We start from the raw sequence: 13,376 nt of genomic DNA, 5'->3' as shown, positions 1-13,376 counted from the left end.
CATTTAAAAATCCTTGCTACTTGTATAGACTTCTACACAACAGAATACATTGATTGCGAAAGCTATTTTAAATATAGGTGATTGGTAGTGAAATATCAATGGCTTTTTCTTGTTATTTTAATAGGGATATTTCTAACAATTACATCGAGCAACCTAAACCAACTGTGAAAAAAATCAACCTTGGGGAAAACCAAGCACTTGTTATTGTTGTTAAAAAGTTGGACTAACCTGGATACAAATTTGCCTAGGTGCATGGATTCTGGGGTGTAAGTGTTCAGTTTACTGGTGTACAGCAGGTTCTCTGGGGTGTAGATAACATAGTGAATGTATCTTTTCCCTTATGGTGTGAAAGTCAAATTTAAAAAAAAGGAGCCAGCTAAGCATTCCAAAGCATTCATTACAGCTGCTAGTACTTTACATAGTTAATAATGCACTCACACGTCCATGCTTTTAACATTTTAATAGAGTATTTTTCACGAACACTTGCCATCACTTTCAAAATCCCTTGGACCCAGCAACAGATTCAGCAATGCTCTAGGAAAGAAGGTTGATATTGTACAGTGGGACAATGGTGAGCATTTGCAACTTAATTATTCAAAAGACAGCTAACCTTGAGGCAATACTTGCCAGGACAACTACCAACCGGGTAATATCCCTGATTGGAAAAATATAATTTGACGAGGTCAGAATCTTGTTATCTCAACCCATTAGAACAAGAGATAGGCATGAGAAAATAATTTGAATTTTCTTTTAGTCAAGGTGCTTTAGGCCGTCTTCAGTCCACCGTAAAAAATGATGTTATCTATCCCAAATCTTTTGGAATACATCCCAAGCAAACCAGTGAATCTGTTCAGCTAGGACCGTCAGGAAAGAGGGCAAGAAAGATGGAAGTAGTGCCGGAGGACAAACACAGCTTGAAGGAAGAATGGAATGTCAAATTTCTCGTACTGAACAACAATAGTGGAAGAAAGCAGACAAATTCTGCTCCCTTCAACTACTGTCAAAGCTGGTCATGACTGATGTGCACTTAAAAGAGCATGAAGGCACCATCAAGAAACTGCAAAGGTAAACCTACTGGGCAAAATAAATGTTTCACCTTTTTAATGTTCAAGTCTCAAGTTTTGTTTATCTGAAATTTCCTACCACTGAAAATTATTGCACCAGAACCGAAGTGTTCCTTCTTTAAATGGCAAAAAACTAAATAAGTAATGAACATAAGACACTACCATTGCTTCAGGAGGCACCCTGGAATACCAAGTGTCTAAGGGTCAGCACAAGTCTATCTGCGCTCAATTTCAAAAGGGTATCCTGGTTAAATATTGCCTCCAAATCTGTACCTAAATTAGTCTTAGTCAAGGCCGGTTTCCAGTTTCTTAAATGCAATATTATTAGATGCCAATCATAGATCTCCAGTGGGGAAGTAGGTAGCGTAATTCCACACTAAGACAAAAAGTGTGAGTAACATTTTCTGTTAAACATTTATCTCTATCTAATGGGGTCACTTTACTGAAGTTATTTACAAACAAATCGAGTTTTCTGTTACTTATAAGGGTCCAACTTATGACCCAGAGACATGGGAATAGGATAGTGAGTCACTGGCAAACTGAGCCATGTGCTAACAACTGTTTACATTGGCACATTTGGGATGGTTGCCTGACTTTGCATCATTTTCTATGGTTTTCTGTGCCATGTTTACATCAACTATTATAGACAGTAGATGGAGTCTGTCAATACCTAAACCTCATGTGCAGAGATGAATGCTACACCTGAGCATATCAGCCGTTTCCACATAGAGTTTATAAAGAATGGAAGCTAAACTACGCTTTTTTTGTTGAAATCAGTTTATCTAAAAGGTGAGTTGAAAAAGACAATGAGATTAAAACATTTGACACTGTAGAAAGATCGTGCCTTTGCCCAAACTATTGTACCTTTATCATGAAGTCTGATGTTCTTGCAATTTTGCAAACATGGAGAGTGCTTTTAAAAAACACGGTTTTGGAGTCCTTTGGATCTGCGACCACTATAAAACTGTCACAACACTCTGTCAGTGTTATAAAGGACTTTGTTTCAGGAGAATATTGTGAGAGGTCGAACAGATCCCTCAAAACCTAACGTTCATCCTTATTTTTCTCATCATGTCTGTTTTTCCCGTTCTACTTTTAAGCCATTGCAGTTTAGAGATGGGCCATCACACTTAACACCCCCTCGAGATGGGCAGCTCACCAGAAATATCCCAAACGCGCACAGTCTGGTCTAAGCTGGCAGACACCACTAGGTCCTCCGAGGGGTGAAACTGGGCACACATCACATAGTGATTGTGTCCTGTAAGTACGCTGCAAATAAAAAATAAAATGGTGTCAATTGTTACAAGGTAAAGACAGTGATTTACACATTTTCTTTAAATCATCCTGGTCTGGTGATACAAAAATTATATATAATCCTACAACCCCCTTTTGTGTATTCAATTCCATAATGCAACACAAAGTCTTGCACTACCCACAACGGACAGCTGTTTTCCACTTTAATAAGGTTTCTCTTTTACCAGACACAGGTCCTGGACTGCCAGTTCCATACACGGATGGTCTGATCATCAGAAGCGCTCAGAATCCAAGGGTATTCCTGAAGATTAAACAAAATCCTGGATTAAGAGAAAACTACACATTGGAAATATTGACAAAGATAAGGTGACAGAATAAGGTCTGGCCCCAGTTTTAGTCAAGCAAACAGTGCAGCAAAAAGTACTGATGAGTCCTGAGATTAGGGAAAATTAGTATAAAGGATCATTACTGTAGCAAATCCACCCTTTCCGCATGGTCACCTTAGATTTTTCGCCTTTTCATTTTAAACGTTTGCTGGCTTTAAAACTCTGTGTACCTCACAATGCAAAGTGCCTCTGCTCCCACTTATAAATGAAGTTGAAGTGGCATTTCCTCAATAGATGCATTTAACTTATCTACAAGTCGCTAGTATGGTTTACAAAGTATATCCAGAGCCTGCACGTTAAATGTTAAGAGTGGATTGCAGCACCTACTGAGCTATCAACTACAGCTGCAAGGCCAACTTGACTTCCGGTGTACCCGGAGTATCCAGACTGTAGCAATCTAAAAGCTGCCATGCAAACTGTCAAAAAGGCTCTTTTTGACTAGGAAAAACCTTCCATCTAAATATTAATAAGTCACCTCAATGTAGGCCTTGCAGCTCATAAGGCAGGGTGTATGGTATTTAAAAGTACGGCATGTAGAAATTTAAAGATAATAAGTACTTATAATGACTAGGACTCACAAGCTAAATTCACTGTGAGAAGGCTGGTGGGCCAATAGAGAAACACTGGGTAGCAAGGTCAAGTGTAAATTCTGCTACCGTAGGTTGGGGACCTACAAGAAAAATAAATTACATTATTTTTTAATATGTATTAAAAATCAAATTCAATGGTGAAGTCTGGCTTTTAATAAATATTACTGAAACGTGACTTCGAAAATTACCTTATCCCTTCCTGAAGGGCCTGGAGGCTATTTGAATTAACTCTGCAGCTCCTCTCAGCATATACTTGGCCTGAATAAGTTGTGAATCGGGTATAGAATTACTCCCAGGAGCTACGCATTAGTTCACTGCAATGAACCGGTCGTCCGGACTAGGCTGGAATGGCTGCTTTGATTTCAGCAGAAGGGTTAGGGCTATGAGGATCCTGTTGACACTAGGCTGTGAGATCCTGCATTACAGGTCTGTTGACCTACATGTAACACTTGGGGTAGACTTGAAAGGGAGAGAACAGGTTGCAAAGACTATTATTGTGAATCCTGTGCATGGTTCCTCCAGGAACTTCGTGCTTCTGTCTTACCAGATCTAAGTCTCTGGGTTTGTTGTGTACAGTGTTTGCCTCAAACTGAATTTTAGTATTAGATGTCAGCATTACCAAATTACACACCCCAGCATCCAAGTTTAGTGCTCGTTTGCTTCTTGCCCTGACTGAGCCCTCAGGGCAGCAGTGGGTGTCTCGGTCACTGGAAGGTCAAATTTATTATTCTAACTCAATTACTAGAATATTTGGCAATAGAGCAACTTTCCTCCAAATATTCCATGAAGCTGATTTACTATTCTAACTCCAGTTCTGAAATATTTTGGGGAAAGTTATAAATTACCCAAGTATTTTTAGGAAGGGTTCAAAAGTAGTAAATTTGATTTCCATAAAGTGCTGCCCTGAGGGTGCAGCTCGGGGGGAAAAACTAGGAATACCAATTTTAGTGTGGCAGGCGACTTTGACTCTTGGATTTGTCCTGACACACTGCCTTTTTGGCCTGTTTGCCTTAAAGCAAAGTGGGTCGAGTTGGCCCCTGGGAACCTTTACCCAGTTGGTTATGGAAGGGCAAGGAGTTACCCCCACCCTTACCTCAAGCCAGGTATAAATGTGTCAATGTCAGGCACCCACTTCGGACCTGCAGGATGAGCAAATGGTGACTTTACCTACTATCTTTCACCTGAGAGGAGCCCAGAAGTACTGGACCCAGTCCTCCTTGTACCCAAGACAAAGTGATGGACTCCAAGGGTCATAAAGCTGACCTCCTGTGTGGCTACAGGGAGACAACAAGCTGCAAGAGGCCTTTTCCTGAAGTACCGAGCTGACCAGTGGCAACTGGACTTGGACTGGACACTTATGCTGGCCTCTGCCTCACTCCCTATGAGTTTCTAAGTGCATCCCATGAGAGCGGCTCAGAAATGTACTCCTGTGGAAGATGGGACTTAAGAGGCCTAAAGTCAGAAAGTAAAATCTCTGATCAGGACGAATCGGGTTGGTGTATCAGACCCATGCTCCATCGCAGTCAGCTTCAAATAGCTATTAGGTCCCGGCCTACCACTTCCATAGACTATCATTGGCGCTTTGTTTTTTTAAGTTCTATTTCAACTTCAAACTTTATGAATTCATAACTTTGGTTCCCCTTATTGGATCTTTGTCCTTTTGATTATTAAATGATACTATTTAGTTCGATTTTTATTGTTTTGCACTTTGACTTTATTACTCTTTTGGTACTGCATAAATACTTTACACACTACCTCTAAGTTGAGCCTGTCTGTTTTGTGCCATAGGTACAAGGTGGTTGAATTTGAGGGTTAACCCTAACAAGAGTTGTGATTATTCTTTGTAGTGGGCAGTTGCACACCCCACCAATAACTTATATTCTTACAATTACCATAATCGGTGCGGTATTAAGAGGGGAGGTTTGATACAGCTAAACATGAATTGAAAATTAATTCAGGTTTATGCAGATGCTACGCTGATTTGACAAACATAGCAGCACCTTACAAATTCACATAAACACTACCACAGAAGCATTGTGCCATATACATGTATGCTGAGACAGTTTAAAATCCTTCCACTGCAGTTTATCAATGTTTTTGTCGTGCTAACCTTGCACCACAAGTTTGTTTTTGTTTTTTAATTAAACAGTTCTCAGAGAAGGGCTATAAACCATTACACTCAAACCAAATGCCCTAAATGTCTGCTGTAGGTTGTATCAGATGTGGATTAATTTGAGTAATAAAAGTGTCCGACTGCATTTTGGTGATCAGCATCATACTTAAAAGTAATGAACTAAATAAGATGCAACTATAAGCACTGATCATCTTCAACAGAGGTCAACATTTGGTTAATAAAGTCACCTTTGGAGTAACACCTTTTTTTTACATTACAGCAAAAAGAGGTTTCCTACTGAGCACCTCTTTACTTATCACATTTGCGAAGTTTTGAGATCGAAAACAGAGATGCTTCTCAGGATCAGACTCAAGTACAGATACTCACATGATGGAAGAAAGTGGTGCGGATGTAATCAAGGTGGCCAAGAAGAGTGAATAGACAGCGGCGCAATTTGTAGTTCCAGACCTGTGTTCAAGAACAAAACAAAAATAAAATCAACTGAAAACTAACAAACATGGGAGAATGAGGACCTTAGCCTGCTCTTGTTGCAGACATCCAAGTTGCTTCCTTTACCTTAATTTTGTAATCATCTCCTCCAGAGACAAACAGTGGTTGTTGTTTGTGAAAGTCAATGCCACGGACTGGCCCTTCAAAAAGAAATCGAGAAATCAATTTAATAACTAAATTTTTAAGACTATTTGCATGACATTGCAATTTCTGCATTCTGCAAATACAATCACATTTAAGTATACTTCATACTCTGATGCGCCACTGGTAAAATAAAAACATCTGTAAAACACAGAAAGCTACTGAACAAGTTTAAAATTTAATTGCACTCACCATCATGCTCATCAAACTTGTCAATTAGGGTGCACATGCGGTAGTCCCATAGCTGAATAACACCATTGTGCAAACTGGTTAGAATCCAGGGTCGTTTGGGGTGAAAACTGAGCCCTATGAAAAAAGAAGCACTAAGAGTTACTTTTTAAGCTGTCAAGTACGGCATAAAATGTAAGTGTGAATGCACTGTGTCGGACCTGGCTCTTCAAAATGATGTATCGTGCAAGAAGTCCAGGGGTTCCCTTATGAGCAGGCAGGGGCTAGCTCTAGCAAGCCTACGTGTTCTCCAGGGGGGGAGGGAGGGGGGGGTATGAGGGGGGGTAGTGTGGTCGAGCAGCCTTAGGCTTATCAGAGGGGAGTGTTAGACATTCGCAAATACACAGAATAGTCAATAAATGATACACACAACTCAATAAGGAGATCCACACCAATTTATAAAAAGAGCACATATCTTTATATCTATATATATCACCCAGTAAATGTGTATCTTTCTGAAAAATAAATATTTTTTATTACCTACTGGCGGTCGCCAGTAGGTAGTTACAGTTAGGATTTTTTTCAATGCAAAATCTCAAAATTCTTTTATGAATAACTTTGGCGCCGGTTGACGAATCTGCCTGAAAATATCCTCAAATTTGCCTTGCGGAGCTCCGGTCCTTCCTTGAAAGTTTGGGGGGGATTCGTCAAGCGGGGGCCGAGATAAAAGGGGGGTCCCAAAACGTGTTTTCCCGATGTTAATTTCCATAGGGCGGTTGACCTCACTTTTAGCCCGAACGGCTGAATGGATTTCCACCAAACTTGGCAAAATTGTAGGGACTGGTATCCCGATGTGCCTTTGCTATGTCTCAAGATATATGCTCCAGTGGTTTTTACGAAAATTAACTTTGAAAAAATATATATTGGGCTACATTGGGCTATATATATGTTAGAGCCCAAATGTAGCCCAAAGATGGCCACCAGAGACAAAAAAAACAAATGTAGCCCAAATATCAGCCAGATGTAGCCTAACTATAGCCCAATGACAGAATGTCCCAGAGTGTTCTAAAGAACAACTAGAACGCCAACAGTCTTACTTATGACAAAAGTATGGCACACCTGAAGTCATCTTGATTAGAATAAAGAGGTAACACTTAATACATTTAATTTGAAAAGGAACAAAATGAGGGGTTTCATTTTGATATATATATATATATATATATATATATATATATATATATATATATATATATATATATATATATATATATATATTCACTGAAAAAACCATAGGTTTCACACCAGTTATAGTTAGGAATTAGCATTTAAAAAACCTATTAAATTCACTGAAAAAACCATAGGTTTCACACTAGTTATAGTTGGGTGGAAATTTTACTCGCATAAAACCATTGAAATTCCCACGTTATAGTTAGTTGGACTCACTATAATTTGCGCCTGCAATGCACTGCTGATGACGTCACATATTACATCACTCATGACATGGTCAGTGACATCACTCATGACATCTCAAATGACATCACTGATGACATCATCCAGTGAATGTGTATCTTTCTGAAAAATTAATATTTTTTATATATGTATATCTAAAGGTTGATGGAAGAGTAAATGGGTAAATAAATGTCTAAATGGATGTTTTTTTGTGTAAAATTGATTGGTTAACTGACTTATTAAATGTATCTTAGTGAATACATATATTAGCGAGTAATGTTTAAATATTTAAATATCTGTGTCTCACTTTGTGTATAAGTGGCTGCATGGGTTGGTGAGTAGCTACAGGAGTGTGTATATGGGTTATTAGTTCTTTTTTTGACTATCAGTATCAGTGTCTGTATGGTTCGGTGGGGGATATTACTTAGAGCACAGATGCATGAATGAGTGACTCACTATTTGTATGTATTTTGAAGACAGCATGTGTGCAAGACTGTATGGGTGGATGATTGTGTGTATGGGTGGGTTAGTGAGTATGTGTTTTTATAATCGATTGTTTAAGAGAGTAAATAGGTTTCCGTTTCTGTAGAAGTATGTGTAGTGGTGTGTATATAGCAGTATAATCAAGTAAATGGTTTTTTGGTAGTTTATTTGCATGTGTGAATTTGTGTGTGAGTAACTATATGGATGAGTATTAGTGTGTAACAGGATGTATAGGTGTATGAGTACATATGATGAGTAAGTACATGCATGAGTGACTATATAGAACTGTTGGTGAATGAGTGGATGTGTATGTAGATGTTGGAATTACCGAATAAGTTGTTGTAATTGGTATTGGTTTCTCCTTTTTCAAGAAAATGTTAGTTTCTATTTTTGAATGTGTGTGTCAAAGGTTATTTTATGCTGATAGGAGGTCTGCCACTTTGTCACAAGGATGTTGTCATCAGTGATGTCATTTGAGATGTTATCAGTGATGTCATGAGTGATGTCACTGACCGTGTCATGAGTGATGTAATATGTGACGTCATCAGCAGTGCATTGCACGCACAAGTTATAGTGAGTCCAACTAACTATAACATATATACACACATATATATATATATATACATATATACACACATATATATTCAACGAAAAAACCATTGGTTTTAGGCCATATATAGTTAGGGATTTGCATTTAGAAAACCTTATTTTACTCGCATAAAACCATTGAAATTCCATATATAGTTATAAGCGCTAACTATATATCGCGCACCCGCAATCCACTGCTGATGATGTCACATATTACATCATTCATGACATGGTTAGTGACATCACTGATGACATCACTGATGACATCTCAAATGACATCACTGATGACATCACTGATTACAACATCCAGTGACTGTATGTTTCTGTAAAGTTAAAATATGTTTTACATATTGAAGAATGAGTGGATATATAAGTGTCTGGATGAAGGATTTACTAGGTGCATGACTGACTGATTGAGTGAGTGATTAAATGTGTCTCACTGAGTGCATGGGTTAGTGACTAAACTGTTTTAATTTGTGCATCATTATATCTGTTGTTCTACAAACTGCTGCATATGTTGATCAGTAGCTATATGAGTAACTGTATGGGTTATTGATTGGTTGTCCAAGTATTTGTATGGGAAACTGAGTGTGTGTGTATGGGTGGCTGGGAGGTGTGTGACTCTGTACATAGATGTGTGAGTAGTTGATTCACTATATGTATAGATTCAAAAGTGCATGTGGAAACAGCTGTATGGGCGGTTGACTGTGCATGAGTGTATTAGTGAGTGAATGGATATCTCAGTGCTACATGTCAAATTAAGTACATATGTAAAACACAGTACATGTGAGAGTTGACATCTATAAATAACTGTGCATAAGAGCCAGTGAATGTGTGAGTGGCTGTATGGATCATTGTGAACATGTATCAGAGATTGTATAAGAGAGTAAAGTAAATATGTGTTAGTATATGTTTGAATAAGTAAGGTGTGTATAACTGTATAGTTGAGAAAATGGAGGTGTGATTGATTTTTGGCATAACTGACTAGGTGTGTGAGTAACTCCATGGATGGGTGACTGTCTGTTTACACTGATTGTATCTAAGGTTATATTAGAGTCTGAAGAGGTTCATGGTATTATCACATGAATTATATCATCAGTGATGTGATCAGTCATGTCAAATGAGATGTTATCAGTGATGTCATCAGTGATGTCATTTGAGATGTCATTTGAGATGTCAGTGATGTCATCAGTGATGTCACTTACCATGTCATGAATGATGTAATATGTGACATCATCAGCAGTGGATTGCGGGTGCGCGATATATAGTTAGCGCTTATAACTATATATGGAATTTCAATGGTTTTATGCGAGTAAAATAAGGTTTTCTAAATGCAAATCCCTAACTATATATGGCCTAAAACCAATGGTTTTTTCATTGAATTTTCAAGGTTTTGTAAATGCAAATTCCTAACTATATATGGACTATAACCTATGGTTTTTTCTGTGAATTTCAATGGTTTTTTAATAGCAAATATCAAAAGCTGTCAAATGTCAAGTACGTGATAGGTAAAAACGTTTTCGTGTTTATGCACGCTGATGTGCTTTGAACGCTGCCCCCCCCCCACTCCCCTCTTTTCTCTTAGTAGTACTCTCTCTTTACAGATAGTGAACGGTAGTTAACGCAGACCTTTACCCCTGTTGTAATCCGTCGTACCTGCTTGTCTCTCCATTTGATTGATTATTATCCAAGTATTTACTGTTTTACAATTGGTTCTCTTTGGATCATTCTCTATTTACAAACAAGCACAAAGTCGCAATACTCTGTTTAGTCTTTGCAGATAGTGAAAAATCGTGTAAAAAAATAAAAGTAATCGAGCAAAATCAGTAGACCACTAATTCGATCTCTTTTTGACCTCGGTAAAATACAAACATTAGGAATAACCCTTCATGAGAAATACGAAAATAGTGAAATAAACTGAGCTCCACACCATGAGGGCTGCAAAACAGCTCGACTCCGCCACCCACACCGCCCAAAATAACGACAAACCCTATGCAAATATTATAAATATACACAACACACCAGCAAAGAAACAGAGTAAAACATTTTATTAAATAACTATTTACATAACTATTTTATACTTTTTATTGCCCGATCCGGCTAGCTCAATCGATCGAGCATGAAACTCATGCACTGATAACAAGCGTTGAGAGTTTGTAGAATGATGGCTTCAGATTTTCCACATACGGTGTAGTGGCGCGAACTGGCATGGGGCGTTTGGATTCTACCCCTTCTCCAAATAAGATTTTCATACGTGAATGTTCGTTCATGCTTTTTGTCCCTGAGTTGCTTCCATGTCACTGCCTTACATAAATGGCATAAGTCCTGGTTGTTGAGTGCCATACTTCAGAGTTCTAAGCAGCTCTTGTAACACTGTTTAAACCTTATTTGCACCTGCTGCAGCTTCACTATTCAAAGTAAGTAGGGTCCATTTGTGGACCTGACTGCATTGGAAAACAATGTGATACGGTGCCTCCCTAAACCGCTTGACGGAGGCCCCCGAGGGGCGGTGAGATGGCGCGGACTGAGAGGGGGCGCTTGGCTCCTGCCCCCTCCCCAAGTCGTGTTGCCCTGGTGAGGCCTGAGATCGCCCCCGGCATAGGCGGCCGGCTCCCGGGGTCCGGCGGAATTTTTTGCCTTTTGAAGAATCTTCCATTCTGGACCTTGTCCCACAACCCGTTTGACCTGAAGACACGCTGTCGTGGGGCGCCCCTTTACAGTTTTAGTTGCCATTCCGCCCGCTTTTGGTACTCTGTGCCTCTTCCGCCATTCAGCTGTTTACCGCCCGCTCTTGCGACTACAACGTCTCGCTCACCATGTAGTTGAGTTGCTCCCGCTCTTAAGATTTAACCAAACTTTTTGGACTGCTGAAAGCGGTTGTATTCCGACCGCTGGTTGGTGGAGACATTTTGACTATATTCTGGACCTGCATTGTCGCGTAATGCGTCATATGACGCGACAGCGCACCCGGAAGTGCTCCGGTGCGCAAGGCGCAGCTTCCCGGAAACGATCCAGAGCGCGCCGCGCAGCGCGTAACGTAAGCATAACAGGTCATGTGACTTGTTAATAAAACTTTTCATTGGTTCATTTTACTTTTCTTTTCCTAATTATGTAAGACTAGGTCATGTGACCTAAAAATAACACTTTTCATTGGATTAAAACATTTTTTTTCCCAAACGATGAAAGCCCCACCTTGTTTCTGGATGTTTCAGACTGAAGCTGGCGTCACCATGAGAGCACCACCATCTCGTAGCTCCGTCGTGGCCATTCCGCAAGCAATCATGGCAGCCGCTCCCCACCGGAAGCCTGCGGGAGTCGACGGCCCCCAAGACTTTTGTACAATCTTCAAGGCTGAGGGGACGCTTTCGAGAATGGAACCCAAGCCCTGGCAGACAAGCGTCCGAGTTCCAAGGTGTCCCAGGGCCATTTTACTGGACCAGGCCCAAATCCGAAGAGCCGACCGCCATTTTAAGAGTCCTGTGGAAGCCGCCTATCGCTGCACCGCAAGAGTGGGAGCAACTCAACTACATGGTGAGCGAGACGCTGTAGCCGTAAGAGCGGGCGCTAAACAGCTGAATGGCGGAAAAGGCACAGTGTAGCAAAAGCGGGCGGAATGGCGACTGAAACGATAAAGGGGCGCCCCACTACAGCAGACAAGCCTCCGCCATGTGCTTCAAAACTGCATATGTATCTCGTGATATCAAGGTTGGGCAACCAGTACACAACAAGCAGTTACGAGTCCCATTTACACCGGCGCCATTTTGGGCGCGGCCGGGCAGGTCCAGGATCTACTGAAACATAACAAATGAGGCTGACGTCTCTGAAGCAGTTGACGAACAGCAGGACATAGCAAATAAACATGAACTCTCTAAAGCTGTTAACTCACTGCAGGACAAAACAAGTGAACCTGAAACCTCTGGAATAATTGTCGCTCAAAAGAACAACACACAAAACTCTGTAGAGCCTGAAGAAAAAAAAACAGAAGGGCACTGTAGTTTCAGACACACTTAACACTAATGACTAAACAAAGATATCGTCTGTTTATGAAGCAGTTATCATCTTGACAGAATTGACAAAGAAGTGTACAGACACCAATGCTATTAAGAAACACAAGGAAATCCTAACGCATCAGCATTCTCGGAAGAGGTTGACACAGATAACATCTTAAGGAACAAAGAAAGACCTGTTCACTCTTGACACCCCAGGTGCTGTGTATGTTGCACTATAGTGCTGCATCGAGAAAACGGGCAACCCTATTGATGTGGATTTTTCATTATTGATTATTGTAAAGAAATGGCGACTCCCCCCTTTAGCAGATTAGCTAAATGTTTGCGTAATTTAGGCATAAAAGTTATATTATTGTTGTTGTTGTTGTTATCGTTATAGTTCTGGTTAATTTCAAAAAATGGTTAAATATATTTACAGTTTTTGTTGCGTTCGTTATATTTAAATGTTAATAAAGTTTTAAAATCTAACTTTGTTGGAGTGCTATATATGTTTAAAAAAATCGGGTGAATGGGGCCTTGAATCGGGTTATTGTCATGTGTGGGCTTTGCAAGTGTACTGCTACAAGATCGGACATTTCAAACTCAAATGCACGTTCTTTTTCTTACCTTTCCGAAGCATGGAG

The 13,376-nt window shown here is 39.9% G+C and overlaps 1 protein-coding gene across 1 annotated transcript in view; it reads right to left on the bottom strand.

The window, feature by feature from the left end:
- The window catches only part of COPA (coat protein complex I subunit alpha), a 191,404-nt gene that overhangs the window by 134,268 nt on the left and 43,760 nt on the right, over window positions 1-13,376 (bottom strand). The window contains exons 2-6 of the mRNA XM_086945342.1: window positions 6,251-6,364; window positions 5,984-6,057; window positions 5,795-5,875; window positions 2,543-2,619; window positions 2,224-2,333 (exon numbers count right to left, since the gene is read on the bottom strand). Coding sequence (XP_086801468.1) covers window positions 2,224-2,333; window positions 2,543-2,619; window positions 5,795-5,875; window positions 5,984-6,057; window positions 6,251-6,364 — 456 coding nt within the window. The remainder of the gene's footprint in view (window positions 1-2,223; window positions 2,334-2,542; window positions 2,620-5,794; window positions 5,876-5,983; window positions 6,058-6,250; window positions 6,365-13,376) is intronic.

The sequence above is a fragment of the Lissotriton vulgaris genome, chromosome 12 (genome assembly GCF_964263255.1).
Source record: "Lissotriton vulgaris chromosome 12, aLisVul1.2, whole genome shotgun sequence".
In the NCBI taxonomy this organism is placed as follows: domain Eukaryota; kingdom Metazoa; phylum Chordata; class Amphibia; order Caudata; family Salamandridae; genus Lissotriton; species Lissotriton vulgaris.
Note: the sequence above shows the minus strand (reverse complement) of the source record. Positions and strands in the feature narration are given on the sequence as shown.